The 20,467-nt window shown below is 34.3% G+C and overlaps 1 protein-coding gene across 6 annotated transcripts in view; it reads right to left on the bottom strand.

The window, feature by feature from the left end:
* Positions 1-20,467, bottom strand: part of LNPK (lunapark, ER junction formation factor) — a 67,604-nt gene that overhangs the window by 34,879 nt on the left and 12,258 nt on the right. For all 6 annotated transcript variants that reach the window (XM_039470147.2, XM_010351819.3, XM_010351825.3 and 3 more), the window contains 2 exons: positions 12,323-12,381; positions 2,624-2,664 (listed from right to left, as the gene is read on the bottom strand). In XM_039470147.2, the coding sequence (XP_039326081.1) occupies positions 2,624-2,664; positions 12,323-12,381 (100 nt within the window). The remainder of the gene's footprint in view (positions 1-2,623; positions 2,665-12,322; positions 12,382-20,467) is intronic.

The raw sequence follows: 20,467 nt of genomic DNA, 5'->3' as shown, positions 1-20,467 counted from the left end.
TTGAACTGTTTTGAAGGAATGTTCATGGATGCAGAGGGATTATCTGCTTGCACAGTGATTATTAAAAACTAAAGTTTTATTAAAGGACCATAAAATATGTAAGTGGTAAAATGCACACATCTAGACTTGATAATTTTTTAGCTAACTAAAGATTACTTCCTAACTTTATATTAATAAGAAAATACACTAAGCTCTTAAAACACTAAGATGCTACATTGTCCTACTTTTTTTTAATCAATTGATAATTCATATCTGTCATTACAAATCACAATTTTACAAATTTCAAATTACATTACAAATCTATTCAGATTAAACGGATGCATCCCCAAGAAAACCACTTTTAATAAAATATCAAGTAGTAAATATAACTTGCATTAATTTTGTTAATGAAAGAGAAGGTTGGGACTTACATAGTTTTAGATTGACAAGAGTTCTTTTTCCTGTAGTCATTGCAGCAATAAAAGTATTTTTGAAACTATAAATGTAGTATTTAAACCTAAACATCAATGAACAAGATCAGTTTTGATTATGTTTAGCTTCTGCCTCCCACTACTAACATGATCATTAGTTAGCACTATGCTCCTTACTAATTTGCCCTTAATACCTATCTTTCCAAAGTGTAAAACTGGCCAGGTGTGGTGGCTCACACCTATAATCCCAGCACTCTGGGAGGCCAAGGTGGGTGGACCACCTGAGGTCAGGAGTTTGGTGACCAGCCTAGCCAACATGGTGAAGCCCCATCTATACTAAAAATACAAAATTACCCAGGTATGGTGGCGCATGCCTGTAATCCCAGCTACTTGGGAAGCTAAGGTAGGAGAATCGCTTGAACTTGGCAGACAGAGGTTGCAGTGAGCCGAGATCACACCATTGTACTCCAGCCTGGGCAACAAGAGCAAAACTCCAGCTCAAAAATAAATAAACCAAAGTGTAAAACTACTCAAACAAAGTAGCTAAGTTAAGGGCTTGACCACAGACTAGTTCCAGTAGCAAACAGTATTATAACCAAGTAAATGCAAATTGTGTTTAATTAATAAATTAGCGCCAACTTACTTTTCTTTAGTCATACTGCAAAAGAAATGCCATACTGAATTATTAATACTGAGGCCTAATGAACCATTGAAACATACAGAGCTAGTGAACTCTGAACTTTCCCAACTGTTGTCAGACTTAAAATGGAACATCTTTTATGATGAGATTTCTTTAAAGGCTATTTAAAAAGTAGTAAATAGCTTGACTTGTCTTTTCACACAATTTTCCAAGTCGGCTCTGTTTCTCTATTGAAAGATTTTCCAAAATCATATGTTCTTCAAGATCCTATTTTCTGGCCATGTGATGTCAGTAGCACCGGGCTGCTTCTTATCACTAAGGACTTTTTTCTTTTCTGCTTTTATTTTGTCTTCTTCTTCATCTTTTCTACTTTAATACTTTGCCATTTTGGTATAAGCAGGACTTGTTTCTGATCACCAGTACCAGCTCTTCTTTTTGTCTCATCAGCAAGTCAAACCAATCATATCACAACTTCTAAATCACTGAGACCATCAGTATTTCCTCACTTTGAATTTCTGGCTGTTCCATAATGTGCAGAATAGCAGAAACATAATACTAAGATATTTCTGTGTTTCGACTTGGACCACCAAAATTGCCAATGCAATTTTGATAAATACTTCATAGTATACTGAATAAGGAGCAAACAAATAAAGCTAAGGAATCCTTTTAAAATTAAATATTTCTCTTACTTTTCAGGTACTTAAAGCCCTTAAGACCAGTCTCTTTTATCATCAATTCACAGAAAAATTTTTAACATTAATTTTAAACTTCATAATATTGGTTTCATAATTATTACTTGTTACATACTAGACTAAAATACATTGATTGATCATTTGCACCTGACTAAATTTCATTAAATGCATTTCTATACAACATTATACTATCAGCAGTTATCATTTTCATACTTCAAAAATAATCATATAAAAAATAAGGAACTCTATGTCAAATACCAACTTCAATTCACTTATTACAGACTACTATATATCAACAGCTAGAGCTCCTCCTGTCTTACTCTTGGCCCTCTTTCCAACACATCCAAAGGGATGCATCAACTAGCTCCACAATAGATATCAATGTGATCAGAGTTACTGACAGAAAGTAGAAAACGTGGAAAACAATTCTCTCTCTCCCCGCCCCGCCCATCTCTTCTTCAGTATTTTCATGTTGAATTTCTCTCTTACAACCAGTCTTCTTGATTCCCTCTCTTTCTTGGTGTTAAGAAAACTTGAGAACTGACTTGTAGAGATATTTGGTCCTTTTTTAGCTCTAATAAACAATCTGGGTATCCACCTTTTTACCCTCTTTGCATCATTTAGGCCTCCAATATGATTCATTTACTTATTTCTCAGCTTCCAACTGATATAAATTCTCAGAATCTCAAAAATCCCTCTAAACTACTTTTTCCTGTCAATCATTATTAACTAGCAAAAATATTCACAATTTCACTTCATCATTAAAATGCTATCTAAAAGCATACTTGTTCTTGGAGAGTTATTAACTTATACACATAAACATTAATTATCCCGTTCTTATTTGTTTAATATAAATTAATTTTAAATAAAAGTTAACTTACTATTTTTTTCCTCTGGGACTTTAAATCATCCAGTGCTTCATCTAGAAAACAAGATTCAAATCAAAGCTAAATCAAATATTAAGATACTTAGATATAAGGAAAAAATCATGCCAAACACAACAGTAGCAAACATAAGAAAACCTCATTTTAGGATTTCTCAAAATTTAACTGATGTGTAAAGACAAAAATTATCTCAATCTTCACCCACATATATTTCATATTTTTGCCTGGATTATATATTACAAGCCATTTAGGAAAAAAAATTGACTTTACATAGCATAAAGCACCTTTCTAAATTGAAATATATATATTATACATATTTTTTAATGTTTTCAGAAACACTACTTTCTATTATTTCTTTTTCAATACCCCACCTGCATTAATTTACAAAATCAGTATCAAATCTCTTTTTATACCCTGGTAATAAAAATGTTTTCTTGGTTTATAAGGAAATAAGTACATGTTTTATTTAGTCAACCCTGAAACTATTAAGCAATACTTTTTTTAAAAAAAACCTTCAAAATCTATCACATTACATCTGAGAAGGGACATGGAAAGGAACACTAATAACTTTTCAAAATTAAACATTTCTAAAATTTGCTTATATAGATTGGCATGGTGGAACAGAAACAATCATCTCAGAGGAGATCTTTTACAAATGTCAATGTTTGGTTTACAAATTTATTTAAGTTTCTAGTTTTTCTCTAGAAATATTTAACTAATATAAATTGAAACTATTCCATATGGAAAGAAGAACTTATGACTTGAATGTGTTATTAAATGAAATGTAAATAATTATTCTTAATTAAATTTATAAATAAAATTACTACTTCTTTTCACTGACATTCTAGGTAACAAACACCTGAATACCAAATTCAAAGTACATCATTTATGTAAAAATTCACATATATAAAAAGATGATTTTACTATAAAAATGTTTTTCAAAATAGATTAAGTAGTCTTCAATATGCTAGCTAACTTACTACTTTTTAAAAGGGTGCAAAATCTGCTAACATCTTTAAAGAAAACAGTAATTTTTTGTTAGATAAGACGAAGACAAACATCTGTACTTTGATCCAGGTATCAGCAAACTTATTCTGTAAAGAAAAAAGTATTTTGGGCTTTATGGGCCAAAAAGCAAAATCAAACCTGTATTTTTTGTGTTTTGAGACAGGATATTGCTCTGTCACCCAGGCTGGAGTGCAGTGGTGTGATCTCGGCTCACTATAACCTCTGCCTCCAGAGTTCAAGCAATTCTCATGCCTCCACCACCCAAGTAGCTGGGATTAGGGGTGTGTGCCACCACATCAAGCTAATTTTTGTATTTTTAGTAGAGACAAGGTTTCACCATGTTGGCCAGGCTGGTCTCAAACTCCTGATCTCAGGTGATTCACCTGCTTTGGCTTCCCAAAGTGCTGGATTAGAGGTATAAGCCACTGTGCCCAGCCTAAAAAGTACAAAATAAATACAAAATATCCACAAAACTTTATTGATTAAATTCAAATACAGGTTGAGTATCTCTTATCTGAAATTCTTGGTGCTAGAAATGTTTCAGATTTCAGATTTTTTTAAATTTGGAGTATTTGCAGAATATACCCCAGCTGAGCATTCCAAATCCAAAAATCTAAAATCCAAAATGCTCCAAGGACCATTTCCTTTGAGTATCACATTGGCACTCAAAAAAATTTTGGATTTAGAAGCATTTCAGATTTCGAATTTTCAGATTTGGAATGTTCAACCTACATAATAATTGAGTTCAATTTTTTGTAATATAAGTCTACAAGTAAAAAGAATGGAATACTTTGGGCGGAGCAGTGGAGAGGTGTTGAAAAAATATTTTGGTTAATTGAGGTTCAAAGCTAAGTGTTCTATATCATCAAAACGGACCGTGAATGATAACCCATTAATGCTGATCTGTAATGAGATTTTACATATTTGATCTTTTAAAATGTCTTCTCACCCAGGTAATTACTGCCAAATACTGATATCAATCCACAAGCACATGATTTTAACTGAGCATATTCACTAGTTTGGAAGGCATTCATAAAATTCTATTAGATTCTTCTCTTGGCATTTGCCTTTAAGAATGTTATTACATTGGAAGTTAATCACTTCCAATCAAAGACTGAAGCTCTTCAATTATACAGTGAAATGGATTTAGAAACATGGAAATTTCCTTTGCACTTGCATTGAGGTCTGAAAAATTCTACTGGAACTATAATTTCAGCTCAGATAATGTATTTGCTGCAAATCTGTGTGGGAATGGTGACCTTGCTTCTTGTTTTCATTGTTATAGCACTTTTAAAAAGATTACTTGTCATTACAACGTTGTTTTCTAAATGACTTTACCACATCATAGGTTTTGCATATATACATTGTTTTGCCTTGCAATCTTAGGTTGGATTAATTAAGAACCATTATCAAGTCTGTAGCAAAACCTAATTTCCAAAGCCAGTCAGTGTTCAAACACAGTAGCTAAAGTTGGTTCTTCTCATTCAGAAGTATTTCAGTCTAGATTCTGAGCTCAAAATATCACTATAAATCTTTATCACTGCTAAGCCATAAACTGCTGTGAGGCAAGTCAAGATAGTCAGCCTCTATTCCTGATTAAAATTCACATAACTGACAATGGTTAAGTCCATGAGAGCAACAAAATTCCCCTTGGCACTACACAACAACAAATTCAAATATGTTCTGTAAAGTACCTGTTGTTGAATAATACAATGAATAACCACAGAATTTAAACACCTTACAGTTTCAAGAGTGTTGTACAATGTGTACAACTAAGTCTTTTTCTACTATATACATATTTTTACTACCAGTACTTACAGTACATCTTAGCAGATTCCACTTCAGGCTGTAGTAAACTGCTGTTTTCTAAACTTTATTGAAAATATTCTCACCTAAAGTTGTTCTGCAAAAACTTTTTATAGAGACTAATTCTTCAGTCACTTCAAGCTCAGTGTTGACAACTCAGTCTACAATGGAGAGGTACTGATAACATCTGTCAACTCAACAAAACAGCCAATGAAGATTACTTGAAATCATTTGTCTTGTTCTTTAACAGATTACTCATGTTTCTTTTTCTGAATTTTCTCAATTCTTTAGGCAACTGTTCTTGCTGAAACGTTACTAGTCTTAAGTATATTTTCCCTGAGCACATTTCTTCTGCTGCAGCAAACGATTAACTCATCACTGGTAAATGGCTTTCCTTTTTTCACAAACAAGTCACTCAGAAATTTCCTTTGGCTAAAGCCCCATTTTCCCTTTCAGTTTTATGAAGAAATTCTGCAATAATTTCTATTTAAATATTTAAATTTAAATATTCTATTTAAAATTTTCTAATTTTTGTATTCATTGCTTTCTGTGAGCTGGGAATATGATTCATAGTTAGTATGGTAGTGTCAATACATATTGTACTATTTTAGCACAGCTATAACATCATTGCATAAAAAGTAGAATGCTTTGCATTTTAATAACAAAATAGTCCACATTCCATTACATACTAAAAGTGCAACATTCAAAGTTCACTTTTCTCTTCTGGTTTTTACGTGATGGATATGCACGGGTAATAAAAATATAATTGTCACAGTACAACAATACACGTGACACTTTAAAAATGCTGTCATGGGCTGGGTGCGGTGGCTCATGCTTGTAATTCCAGCACTTTGGGAGGCCAAGGTGGGTGGATCACAAGGTCAAGAGATTGAGACCATCCTGGTCAACATGGTGAAACCCCGTCTCTACTAAAAATATAAAAAATTAGCTGGGCATGGTGGTGCGTGCCTGTAATCCCAGCTACTCAGGAGGCTGAGGCAGAAGAATTGCCTGAACCCAGGAGGTGGAGGTTGCAGTGAGCCGAGATTGCACCATTGCACTCCAGCCTGGGTAACAAGAGCGAAACTGCGTCTCAAAAATAAATAAATAAATAAATAAATAAATAAATAAAATAAAAAATAAAAATGCTGTCAAGTTATAACTGAATTGGTCATACAACAATCTGAAATGATGAAATGATTACTCCTATAAGTGCCTGAAATGATGAAACAATTAGTACTACAAGTGCCTGATGAGAGCACCACATACAGTCTGTCATGGATACTCAATTCTGCCATTGTAGGATGAAAGCAGCTAAAGACAGTAAGACTATGTTCCAATAAAAGGTGAAATTAGAATTTCATGTAAATTTTACATGTCAAAATATTATTCATTTTAATATTGCAATAATTAAAAAATATAAAAGCCAATCATGAGCTGTACAAAGCAGCGAGCAAGAATTGGCTTACAGCCTGCAGCCGCCAATCCCTGCTTTAATTTGTACAGGGTCCAACCTGTAAAACAAAAGAAATAAAACTAATCGAGAACAAAAAACAAGGACAGGACCAATAGTTTCAGGCTTAAAAAAATACTATGTGACTGCAAGACAATCTTCTATAAAGTGATTTTAAACACACATGTAATACCTATTCAAATGAATCAGTACAATTAAAAACAAAAAGAACCTCTGAAATATATTTTAAGGCAAAAAAAATCCCTTTAATAACCACATCCAGATCTGCCTATTATATAAGTTAAAAATATTCATATATTTGATTTCCTTCGTGTTCCAGAAGACTCTTGAAAAGGGTTTCTTATATTTTTTTTACTATCTTGCTATTCCTTGAAGTCAAAAAGTGTGTTTGCTTTAAAATTATGCTATTCTTCCACCATCTGCTATATTACTATCACCAAAAACAATATCAGAAGCTTAAATTTCCTTAATCTGATAAAAAACATTAATATTTTTTAAAAACTACAGCAAACATCACACTTAATGGTAAAATATTAAAAGCTTTTCCATTAAAATCAGGAACTAGACAAGGACACTTGCTATTCCCACTTCAAGTGAATATTGTACTGGGTCCTAACCCATTTACTCAAGAAAAATAAAAGAAGAATCAGTGCCATTAGCTCACATTTGTTTAACACTTCCCAATTTTTATATGCTTTCATATATAGTTACATTTACTACTTTTAACAGTGCTACTAAAACTAATTATTTCTGTTCTCATTTTATTTTTTGTGGGTACATAGTGGCTATATATATTTATGAGGTACATGAGATGTTTTGATACAGGCATACAATGTAAAATGTGAAATAAGCACTTCGTGAAGAATGAGGTATCCAACCCCTCAAGCATTTATCCACTGAACTGCAAACAATCCATTTACACTCTTTATTTTAAAATGTACAGTTATTATTGGCTATAGCTACCCTATTGTGCTATCAAATACTATGTCTTACTCATTCTTTGTTTCCATTTTATAAATTAAGCAGCTGTAAATTTCAACTGGGCACGGTGGCTCATGCCTGTAATCCCAGCACTTTGGGAGGCTGAGGTGGGCGGATCACTTGAGGCCAGGAGTTAGAGACCAGTTTGGCCAACATGGTGAAACCCCGGTTCTACTAAAAATACAAAAAAATTAGCTGGGCATGGTAGTGGGTGCCTATAATCCCAGCTACTTGGGCGACTGAAGCAGGAGAATTTCTTGAATCCACAAGGTGGAGGTTATAGTGAGCTGAGATCATGCTACTGCACTCCAGCCTGGGCAATGGAGTGAGACTCCATCTCAAAAAAAAAAAAAGAAAGAAAGAAAAAGAAAAAATAATCTGTAAGGTTCAGGGAACTTGTTTGTAGTACAGAAAGATGCTGAGTGTGCCTGGAGCAAAAGTGAATAAAGGAGAGTGAAAGAAGAGGTTGGAGAAACAGGAATAAGCTAGAAAGTCAGAGGAGTAAGAATTCAGATTTCACTCTGGTTGCTCTGGGAAGCTATTAGAGAATTTTAAGCAAAGGACCCAAAGGTCTGATGTATACTTTAAAAACAGACTAGTGAGAAAGCAGTTGTGCAACCAAGAGATGATAATTCATTAGAACTGTAGTGGTAAAGGTGAGAACTGGTCAGATTCAAGATAATTTTGGAGGTAAAGATTATATGACTTGCCAGTAACATGACTGAATATGAAAGAAGATCAAAAATGGCTCCTAGATTTTTGGTCTTGTGATGGTTAATTTGATTAGGCCATACAGATCTGTATCTAGATAATTGGTCAAACATTCTGGGTGTCTGTGAGGCTGTTTTGGGGTAAGATTAGCATTTCAATCCATAGACTGAGTAAAGCTGATTGCTCTCCTTAATGAAGTGGCCCTCACCCAATCAACTGAAGGCCCGAACAGAAGTTTGTTCCTCCCTCCGATGAGTGTGAACACCCCATGTCTGACTCCCTTGAGCAAAGATATCTATCTTTTCCTGCCTTCAGACTCAAACTGAAACATCAGCTCTTCCTGGGTCTTGAACCTGCTAGCTTTCAAACTAGAACTTACACTTAGTGGCTCTCTTTGTTCTCAGGCCTTCAGACTTAGACTGGAACTAAACCATTGGCCCTCCTGGGTCTCCAGCTTGCTAACTGCAGATCTTGAGACTTCTCAGTCTCCACAATTGCATGAGCCAATTCCTCATAATATTTCTTATTGGTTCTGTTTCTCTGGAGAACCCTAACTAAAACAAGTTTTAACTATTCATCATATAGGGTAAGCATTTACTGAGATGGAGAAGACAAAGGGAAAAGCAGATATGAGTGGGAATAAAGGGGAGGAGCAATATTAATTCTCTTTTGGCCATTTTACTCATGAGATGCCTGCTACACTCCTAAGTGGAAATGTCAATTATATAGTTAGCTATACAAGTCTATAGCTGAAGGGAAGAGTCCGGACTAAGGATTAAAATTTGGGAATCATTAACAAATAGACAATATTTAAATCTGTGGAAGTGAATAAAATCATCTAGAGATGCACTGTCTAATGTAATAATAGTAGCCAGTAGCCACATGGGGCTATTTAAATTTAAGCTATTTAAAATCCAGTTCTTCATTTATACTAGCCTCATTTCAAGTGCTCAACAGTCACAAATGGGTAGCAGATATCATATTGAACAGTACATACAAGATTATGCTCATCATCATAGAAGGTTCTATTAGACAGCACAGACTCAAACAAGTTATCAAAAAACATCAAAGGCAGAATTCTAGTAGAAGTAGTAAAGCAAATAAAACTAAAAAGAAATGACCAGTGAAGTGTTGTCAAAGAAGTTTAAAGATAAAAATTTTTCAGAAAAAGGGTGAATAACTGAATTAATTCAAATGCTATTAAGAGATTAAGCTAGATGAGAAAAGAGAACTGAGTACTAGCTTTGACAAGACATAGTTAATGAGTGACCTTGAAATGAGCCACTGCAGTAAAAAACGGTAGAAACAAAACCTAAACAACGTATACTAAGAAGGAATAAGTGGGTGGAAAAGAGGAGCTACCAACTATAAACAATTTTTTAAGAAACTTTGTTTTGAACAAGAAAGAGAAATTGGTGGTAGCTTAACAGAAATGCAGGGTCAGGGGAGGTTCCCCCACCCCCAAATAGTCATACTGAGGCAGGATTATATACCAATAGGAATAATAAAATAGAAAATGATGCAAAAGAGATGATAACTACAGGAGATAACTACAAGAGCAAAGCTCTGGAGATAGCCAAAGTATTTAGAATCCAGAGCATAAATGACAGTTAGCCATAGGTAAGATCAAGGCCAGTCTTTCAAAATACAATGAAGGATGAAACCATAATGAGTACAGAGTATACAGTCAGCCCTCCATGTGGATGAGTTCAGCACTCATGACAATTAAACCAACCATGGATCAAAAATATTCAGAAAAAAATAACAACACAACAATAAAAAATAATACAAATTTAAAAGTAATACAGTATAGCAACTATTTTATAGCATTTACATTATATTAGAGATTATAAGTAATCTAAAAATGATTTAAAGTATGTGGAAGACGTGTAGATTACATCCAAATTCTATACCATTTTTATTCTTGAGGGTCCTGGGACCATCCCTCACAGATACTGAAGGACAACTGCAGTTGGTGGTGTAGGTAGCTCTCATCTGTTCACATCTATTTTCTGTATAAAGTAAAACTATAGGTAAAGAGTGACCAGGTAGATTTTGTGGGTTTTTTTGTTTGTTTGTGTAACTTTTGATTTTTTTTTTATTTGGTTGGCTGGTGGGTTTTAGTTTGGTTAGATTTGATTGTTGGTTTTTGGTAGGGAGGCAGGTATTAGTGATTTGAGCAGAAATGCAATAACAAACATCAAGCTGAAAGAGAAAAAGATGAATTTACTGGAGAATTACAACAGAACCATAAAGCAGTTTTAAGTACATATTTGATATTTGCAATCATAGATTTAAAGTAAGTCTGGTGAGGTGAACACATTATATGATTTTCCTCTAACAAGTTTAGCTGCTTCAATGAGATTAACCTGTAAACGTATTTAATAAGAATACTGTTTTGCTAGTCATTGATTAGGCGTATAATCATATTTAAAGAGGGTAGGCTTTCACAGGTAAGTAGGACGAGAAGGAGGAGCAAAAGGGTCAAGAGTATCAGCAAGGACACAGGCACTGGGGTCGATTATAGCACCTAATGTGAGCAGAAAAGAAGACAGGTCATGAGTGAGGAGGGCAATTTGAAAGCATATATTAATATTTGCAAAAACTTTTTTTTTTTTTTTTTGAGACGGAGTTTCGCTCCTGTTACCCACGTTGGAGTGCAATGGCGCGATCTCGGCTCACCGCAACCTCCGCCTCTTGGGTTCAGGCAATTCTCCTGCCTCAGCCTCCTGAGTAGCTGGGATTACAGGCACACGCCACCATGCCCAGCTAATTTTTTGCACCTTTAGTAGAGACGAGGTTTCACCATTTTGACCAGGATGGTCTCGATCTCTTGACCTCGTGATCCACCCGCCTCGGCCTCCCAAAGTGCTGGGATTACAGGCTTGAGCCACCGTGCCCGGCCAATATTTGTAAAAACTTTATTTGGATCCTTAGTCAAACAAAATTTTTTAAAAGCAAATGATACTCATGAGACAACTGAAAAGTATTTTTATATTTAATATTTTATGATATTAAGAATTCTTTTGTATGTATGAAAATAGACACATTTGGGATATACTTCAAAATAATATATGGGGTAAAAATACAGGTTGAGGTAAAAACGAAACAAAAGTCTGTAACAAACTAAGTTTTCCATAAAGATTAATTTAACAAATATAAATTCTCTTTATTTAAAAATGTTTGTTTCAGCCGGTGCTGTGGCTCACACCTGCAATCCTAGCACTTTGAGAGGCCGAGGCAGGAGGATTGCCTGAGCTCAGAAGTTTGAGACCAGTCTGGACAACATGGCGAAACTCTGTCTCTATAAAAATACAAAATATTAGCTGCGTGTGGTAGCACACGCCTGTAATCCCAGCTTCTCCAGAGGCTGAGGTACAAGAATCGCTTGACCCAGGAGGTCAAGGTTGCAGTTAGTCGAGATGGTGCCACTGCACTCTAGCCTGGGCAAAAGGCTCTTTCCATCCCCCTCACTCTGTCTCAAATTTTTTTTAAAAATGGTTGTTTTGTGTAAAAAACCATCTAATTGAACCAGATGGAAATAACACAAATTAAAAACAGAACCATCTTGATCATTTATAACCTTTCTCATGATTTATAACTCTTCAATATTTACCACATTATCATTCCAATATATTATTTTACAGCTTGTCTTACCAGTACACTCTAAGATAGGTATTTTTAAAGTATTTATTAAAAATTGAAATTAAACTTACTATTTCTTTCTGTTCTCTTGGAAAAGAAGAAAATAAGTACTGTTCTTATGCTCCAGATGCTAAAGGGAAAGCAAAATTAAGAAACACAAACTATCATTAGAAAAAGTGAATTAGAAGCCATGTAAAATGAAAACATGTATTTCAAATTAGAGTTAGGTACATTGTTTCCTTTTATAAAGAAAACCAAAAAGCACTTCTTTCTGCCTGAGAACTTTAGAAACTGTGCTTTCAAAGAAAGAGTTCTAAACCTAAAGTCCACAGACCTTCTGATGATCCCCTTAAACTGCAAAATTACCTTTGTGTGCATAAGTGCATTTCTCTGGAAAGACTATTGCTTTCATTCAATCTGAAAGGGATCTATGCACCCCCCAAAAGATTGAGAACAGTATTAGAATCCCTTATTACCAAGCAAGCATCAATTCCAAAAACTTAATTTGTCTATTCCCACACATTAATGAAAAATGCTTTTACAAATATAAGAGCATTATACAAATGTTAAGTTGCTACTCCTTCCCTATTATTTAACATTAGAGGGATAGTCTCTACTCTAAGAGATTAAGCTATCTGGGAAAAATAAAAAAAAAACCTTACCTTCAAATAAATCCTTGATAAGTAAAATTAGCTAAATATCTCCTTCCAAATACTTTATAAGGATAATTCTTCAGAACTTGCATTAGTAAGACATCAAATGAATTAAAAGAATTAAACTAAATGAATAATCATCACTGTAAACTTGTCAGGGTAGTCTCTTAAATTCAATGTAAACATAATAAAATACTTATTCTCCATAGAACATGGTAGAAATAATTACATAAGACTGGGCATGGTGGCTCACGCCTGTAATCCCAGCACTTTTGGAGGCCAAGGCAGGTGGATCTCCTGAGATCAGACATTCGAGACCAGCCAAGCCAACATGGTGAAACCCCATCTCTAACAAGCATACAAAAATTAGCCTGTAGTGGTGGCACATGCCTATAGTCCCAGCTACTCAAGAGGCTGGGGAAGGAGAATCACTTGAATGCAGGAGAAGGAGGTTGCAGTGAGCCAAGATCATGCCACTGTACTCCAGCCCCGGCAACAGAAATAAGTATATAAACATTATTCATCATCTTTAAAAATACACTGTATCTCTTTTACAGAGAATCCACTGTACTGGAAATAAATTCAGAAGTATGAAGATTAGTCCTTTACTCCAAAATATAGCATTGCTATTTTGGGGAGTCAACCTGCAAGTAGTCCCCAGTGATCCCTGTCTCTTGGTATTCACACCATTATGCAGTCCTCTCTCACCAGTGTTGGTCTGTGCATGGCAGAGTGATAGTATATCACTTCCAGATTAAGTTATAAAGGACTACAGCTTCCATTTTGGGCCTCCTCTTTCACTTCTCTCTCTTGGATTAGTAGGTGTCATGATATAAGAACAATCAGAGAAGTCTATGAAAAGGTCCGTGCAGTAAGGAAGAAAGGTCTGTGGTAAACACTCAGCAAAGAACTGATGCCTGCTAACAGCTGCCTGTGTGGATTTAGAAGTAGATTAGGAAAAAAATCAGCCAAAATGAGTTAAGAACACACCAGATACCTTATTGGGATTTGAATTCAGAACCCATTTTAGTGGTGGCAAGACAACTGTCTTTGACATGATTTATAAATCCTTTGATTATACAAAGAAAAAGGAAACTAAACACAGGCTTGCCAAATAAACACCCTATATGAAAAGAAAAAGACCTCAAGGAAACAGCAAAAGGAACACAAGAACAGCATGAAGAAAGTCAGGGGATTGCAAATACCATTGCTAATGATGGCAAAAAGAAATAAAATATCTAGCAGTGAGCTGGAGATTGGATAACAGCAGAGGGGTTAAAGATCTGCAATGACTTTATCTACAGTGATTGTGTGGATTTAGTTAAGCCTTGAGATGACTGTGGACCCGACTAACAGCTTAACTGCAATTTATGTAAGAACAAAGCATCCTGAGGCAGGACTACCCAGCTAAGCTGCTCCTAATATTCCTGCCCCTCGAGAGCTGAGACATAATAAACATTTGTTGTTTTAAGCTACTAAGTTTTGGGGCAATTTGTTACACAGAAATAGATAATACACTTTTTTTATATTGTGATGATTTATTTTTGTGACATGAAAACACCAAATAACTAGCACCAGATTCCTATATGGCACTTAGACATTACATAAAAGTACAAAAACACCAAGCTTTGTTCTTATCAAGGGAAGGGAGATAAGAGAATAGGTTAAGCATAATGCTCATAACCCTCAAGAATCCTATAATAAGAGAAAAGTCTCATATTACTTCTCCACTGCAAACCCACTGATGTAGTAACACGCTGGAAGAGAAGACTTTTAAAAATCATAAAGAAAACAGGGGACAAAAAAGATGGAATTGCAGAGATAGTGACAAGAATTCTGTAGGAAATATATAAATATGCTTAAATGAGTAGATACTTTTTTTAAAGCACATATGATTGTCAAAGTGTAAATACTACAAAAATTGAAATATACTCTCTTCAAAATAAAACTCACTAAATCCCCTCTGTGGACAATAAACTCTTCCTCTGGTTTTTATCAGAATTCTTCCTGAATAACATGAGCTATCAAACAACAGACATTTCTATATGTCAAGTCTTCACAACTTGAAAAGATAAAACATAGAGAATGTATTATTCTTTAGAGCTAAATAAAATGAAATTCTTTGTGTTGTTTTTCTGTAGAGAGAAGATCTCACCATGTTGCCCTAACTGGTCTTGAACTCCTGGCCTCAAGCGATCCTCCTGCCTCATCCTCCCAAAGTGCTGGGACTATAGGCATGAACCATCATGTCTAGCCCTTTTGTATTTTTAAGTAAAATTTAGAAAAAGAACTAAAGTATTTCAGGAATCCATTTTAGTTAACCCAACAAAAGTTTTACTCTCTCAGTAATTAAAAATGTATTAAAATATAGCAACATGCTTTGTGAAGATAATGAAGGTATTAAAGATACTATTACTATTACTAACATCTAGTAAGAGAATAGTGACATAAACTCCACTTCCCCCTTCTCTTCTTAAAAATAATCCAAATCAACAAGGAGAACAAAATAAAAATGCAAACTCCTTCTCTGATAAAACAGAGATATAACTAAAACTCAACCATAAGAATATGTGGAGGCACTCTCAAAAGCAATGGAGATTATCATACAAGGGCTCCAAAAAGTGGAAGCAAAACAAGAAAACTGTGTATTTCACAAAGAGGTAGCAAGGTAAACTTTTCCAAGTGTACAACATAAAACCCGTGTTTCTAACAATGGGAACAAGATGCACAGCTACAGGCAGAAACTCCTCAGTTTGGTTCCAATAAGAAAAGAGAGAAGGCAGAAATCAAACAGCAATTATTCAGAAGTACCCTATTTATAAAGAGCATTCTGTTTCTACGGCAAGGGCGTTGGGGGTGAAGTTTTTTATTATTAAAAAAAAATGCCTAGCCCCATTGGCTGGGAAAAGATAACAGCTAAACAAATTCACACACAAAATCGTGAATCATAAGGAAAGTTCTAGTTAGCCTGGAACACAGGAGGACATGCCTTTTTACTCATACAACCTATAAATAACTGACCCAAAGTAAATATACCACACAGTAAAAGGTTTTAATTAATTATAAAAACTAAAAGCAAAAAAAAAATTGTTTCAAAACAGACCAACTTCTTTCATATCAATAAATATTAAGTGGGCTAAACTCACTAAGGTAAAAGAAAAAGACCTTCACACTGTATCACTACACAAAACCCAACTCTATAATAAAAATAGACAACACATCTAAAATGAAATGTCTTTTAGGGTTGAAAAATAAAACCACAGACGAAGGTACAGAAGGCAAATGCAAATAAAACAAGGGTTGTGGTCTTAAAATCCCAAAAGTCAAATTTTTTTAAAAAATCTTCAAACTAGAAAAAGGTCACTTTATACAGTTTAAAAAAAAAAAGATGTGACTCCTTTCCAACAAATGGTGCTGGGGCAACTGAGCACATCCACAGGCACAAACAAAAAACAAAAACAAAACCATCTCAACCTCAACCTCAATTAACTCAAAATGGATTATGAACTTAAATGTAAAAATTAAAAAAAATTAAGGCATAGAAAAAACGTTAAGAGAAAACCTTCACAACCTGTAGCAAGGTCAAGTGTTCTCGGAATTGACAAGAAAAACACAATTAACAAAGGGAAAAACTGATAACTTGAACCTCATCAAAATTAAAAAATTTTGCTCTGCAAAAGACCCTATTAAGAGAATGAAAAGACAAGCTAAAGACTAGGGGTAAAAAAAAGTTGTAAACCATATATCCAACAAAGAACATATCTATAATATATAAAGAACTTTCAAAACTCAACAGTAAAAAAAACCTAACAATCCAATTAGAAAATTGGACAAAAGTCATGAATAAACATTTTGCTGAAAAAGATACATATAAATGGCAAATAAGCACACAAAACATCCTCAGCCATTAGGGAAATAAAAATTAAAACCACAATGAAATATTGCTACATACCTAACAGAACAGTCAAAACAGAAAATACTGATTAACACCAAATGCTGGCAAAGATGTAGAGAAACTAGATCACTCATACCTACCTAGTGGAAATGTAAAATGGTATAGCAACTCTGAAAAGAATTTAGCAATTTCTTACAAAATTAACATGTACTTACAATATATTCCAGCTTTTGCACCCTTGGGCATACAGCCCAGAGAAATAACTAATGTTCATATAAAAACCTGTACACAAATATTCATTGCATCCTTATTTGTAATAGCCAAGAACTGGAAACAATGCAAATGTCCTTTGGCAAATGAATGGTTAAACTGTGGTACATTAATAACATGGAATACTACTCAGAGAAAGAAAGGAACTATTGATACACTGAACAACTTGGATAGATCTCAAGAATACATTGAGTGAAAAAAGTCAATTTCAAAAAGTTACATACTATGTGATTCCATTTTATAACATTCTTCAAATAAATTTGTGGAGATAGAAAACAGATTAATGGATGGCAGGGGTTAGGAATGGGGAAAGTGGAGGAAGATGTGTATGGCTATGAAGGATTAGCAAAAAGGAGCCTTGAGGTGATGGAACAGTTCTGGATCTGAATTGTGGGTGGTTACCCAAAGCTACAAGTGATAAAATTGCATAGAAATATAAAACCCACACAAGTGAATTCATATAAAACTGATGAAATCTGAATAAGCTCTGTGGATTGAAGCAATGACAATTTCCTGCCTGTGAAAACTTACTACAGTAGTTCTCCCTTATCCTCAGTGATATGTTCCAAGACCCCCAGTGGATGCCTAAAACCATGGATAAATACCAAATTCAACATATACTGTGTTTTTTCCTATAAATACTTACCATGTAGGCATAGGGATTTAATTTATAAATTAGGCACAGTAAGAGGTTAACAACAACAACTAATAATAAAATAGAACAAGTATAACTATACTGCAATAAAAGTTATATGAATGTAGTCTCTCTCAAAAAACTAATATTTTCAGACTGTGATTGACCATAGTTAACTGAAACTACGGAGGGCAAAACCATGGATAAGGGGGAAACTACCGTATACTCATGCAAGACGTTACAGTTGGAGGAGTCTAGATGAGGGTACATGCTACCTGCCTGTACGTTTTGTTCTGCAACTTCCTGTTAACCTATGATTTTTTCAAAATTAAAACTAAGTTTAAAAGGATGTTTTTACTATGAAGATGTAACAGAAATACCCATGCAAAGAGCAAAGCACCAACATTCATAAAGCAAAACTAAAGGAAATATAGGGAAAAGGAGAAATACATCCTTATTTGGATATAGAAGATCTATACAGCATAAATAAGGTAGTTCTCATTGGTAATATTAAGCTCTGTGTAACTGAAAAAAGATAATGCACCTTCAAATGTTCATGAAACACTTAAAAAACTGACCAAATAACATTGCACCAAAAAATCTCAATAAATTCAAATTAGAAATATTTAACATTCTCTGAAAGCAATACAATAAAATTAGAAATTATAACTAAGATAATAAATGAAAATATATATTTGCCATCCATAAACAACTCACAGATTATAACTTCCTCAAAAAAAAAAATCATATCTTGACAATAACCAAAATAAATCACTATACATCAAGACCCATGGCAAAAAACTAAAGCGGTAGTCAGAAAAATGTCATAGTTTAAAATACATGTACAGTGTTATGGTTTCAACAAATGAAGAATGAAAATAAAAGTTTTGGGATGTTTTTATAAAATGATCACAATACTGGGCTGGGCGCAATAACTCACATCTGTAATCCCAGCACTTTGGAAGGCTGAGGCAGGCAGATCACGTGAGGTCAGGAGTTTAAGACCAGCGTGACCAACATGGAGAAACTCTGCCTTTATTAAAAATACAAAATTAGCCAGGCGTGATGGCACATGACTGTAATCCCAGCTATTCGGGAGGCTGAGGCAGAAGAATTGCTTGAACCTGGGAAGCAGAGGTTGCAGTGAGCCAAGATTGTGCCATTGCTCCAGCCTGGGCAACAAGAGCAAAACTCTGTCTTAAGGAAAAAAAAATGATCATGACACTGAAAGCAGAAAACTTTCCTGGAATTCAAGAATGATTCAATTATTTAATTTAAACCCTTCGTATCAAGAGAAGATTAAAAAATCATATGATATCTCCATAGATAATGAACTGCAGTTAACAACATTCAACAACCTTTCTTGATTTAAAACAACAACAACAGCTAAATACAGTAAGAATAGCTAAAAAGTTCCTTAACATGATCAAATACATGTCTCAGTCCAAAAGTCAGAATAATGCTCAATGGGGAAACATTAGAAGAATTCCCAAAAAAACACATCAAGTATATCCACTATTTTCTTTACAACTTAACACTGTCCTGAAGGTATTAGCTAATATAACTGGCCAAGAGAAAAAAAATCAAATGAAAAAACCAAAAGGAGGTGGTAAAATTATTGCTAGTCACAGATTATATGATTGCATACTTGGATACTCTCGAAGAATCAACCAAAAAACTTATTAGAAACAATAAGACTATGATTGTAATTGAATATAAAATTAGTATAGAAAATCACTACATTCACATATACAATCAGCTGAGACAAAAAACTCTTTGACTCACACTTATGGAAGCATTTGTTGTTCTTGTCTGAATGAAATTAATGCTATTTGGAACATTACTATAGCAGGAATTTTTGTTCAGTAATATCTAATGACTTGAACTAAAAAAATATACAAGTGTCCTAGAAGGAAATTCCTGGAACTTCAATATAATAGAATCACATAGAGGACAGAGTAAACTTTTTAAAACCTCAATATCCAGTGTTTTTTACTGTACTCAAACTAAAAATGCTAAAGGTTGAAATATATCAGAATATCTCAATTCAATCAATATAATTAAATCTTCCTTACTTTGGGTAAAAAAATTAACATTCTATAAACCTGGTGGTTTTTCACCAACCTTCACATATGCAACATTTTTTACTTTTTTTGCCCTTTCTGCCAAACTTAAGTGTTTCAAACAACCATAACATAAGCCCTATCTACTTTATCAAAATGTTTTAGATGAGATTTAGCAATACATAAATCTCATGATGAGCTGGGCATGGTGGCTCATGTCTGTAACACCAACACTTCGTGAGGCTGAGACAGGCAGGTCACTTGAGCTCAAGAGTTCAAGGCCAGCCTGGTTAACATGGCAAAACCCCATCTCTACTAAAAAAAAAAAACACAAAAATTAGCCAGGCATGGTGGTGAATGCCTACAATCTTGGCAACTCGGGAGGCTGAGGCACAAGAATTGTTTGAGCTTGGCAGGAAGAGGATGCAGTGAGCCAAGATTGCACCACTGCACTCCAGCCTGGGTAACAGAGTTAAGACTCCAACTCAAAAAAAAAAAAAAAAAAAAAAAAAAAAAGCTGAAGATTAACTGATATACAGGTCTTAACATTTATAACTATGATGACTTTTTTGTCAGCCTATTTAACCACCAACAGCTTCAGGAAGAATTACCTTCATATTTAGGCAAAACAATAACAATGATTTATTTTTGTGTAAAGAATAAGAACTGAATATTTCTGGCTTTTGTTTTGTTGGGGCATA

Source organism: Saimiri boliviensis, chromosome 5 (assembly GCF_048565385.1).
Source record: "Saimiri boliviensis isolate mSaiBol1 chromosome 5, mSaiBol1.pri, whole genome shotgun sequence".
In the NCBI taxonomy this organism is placed as follows: Eukaryota; Metazoa; Chordata; class Mammalia; order Primates; family Cebidae; genus Saimiri; species Saimiri boliviensis.
This window is presented reverse-complemented; position numbering and strand designations above follow the sequence as displayed.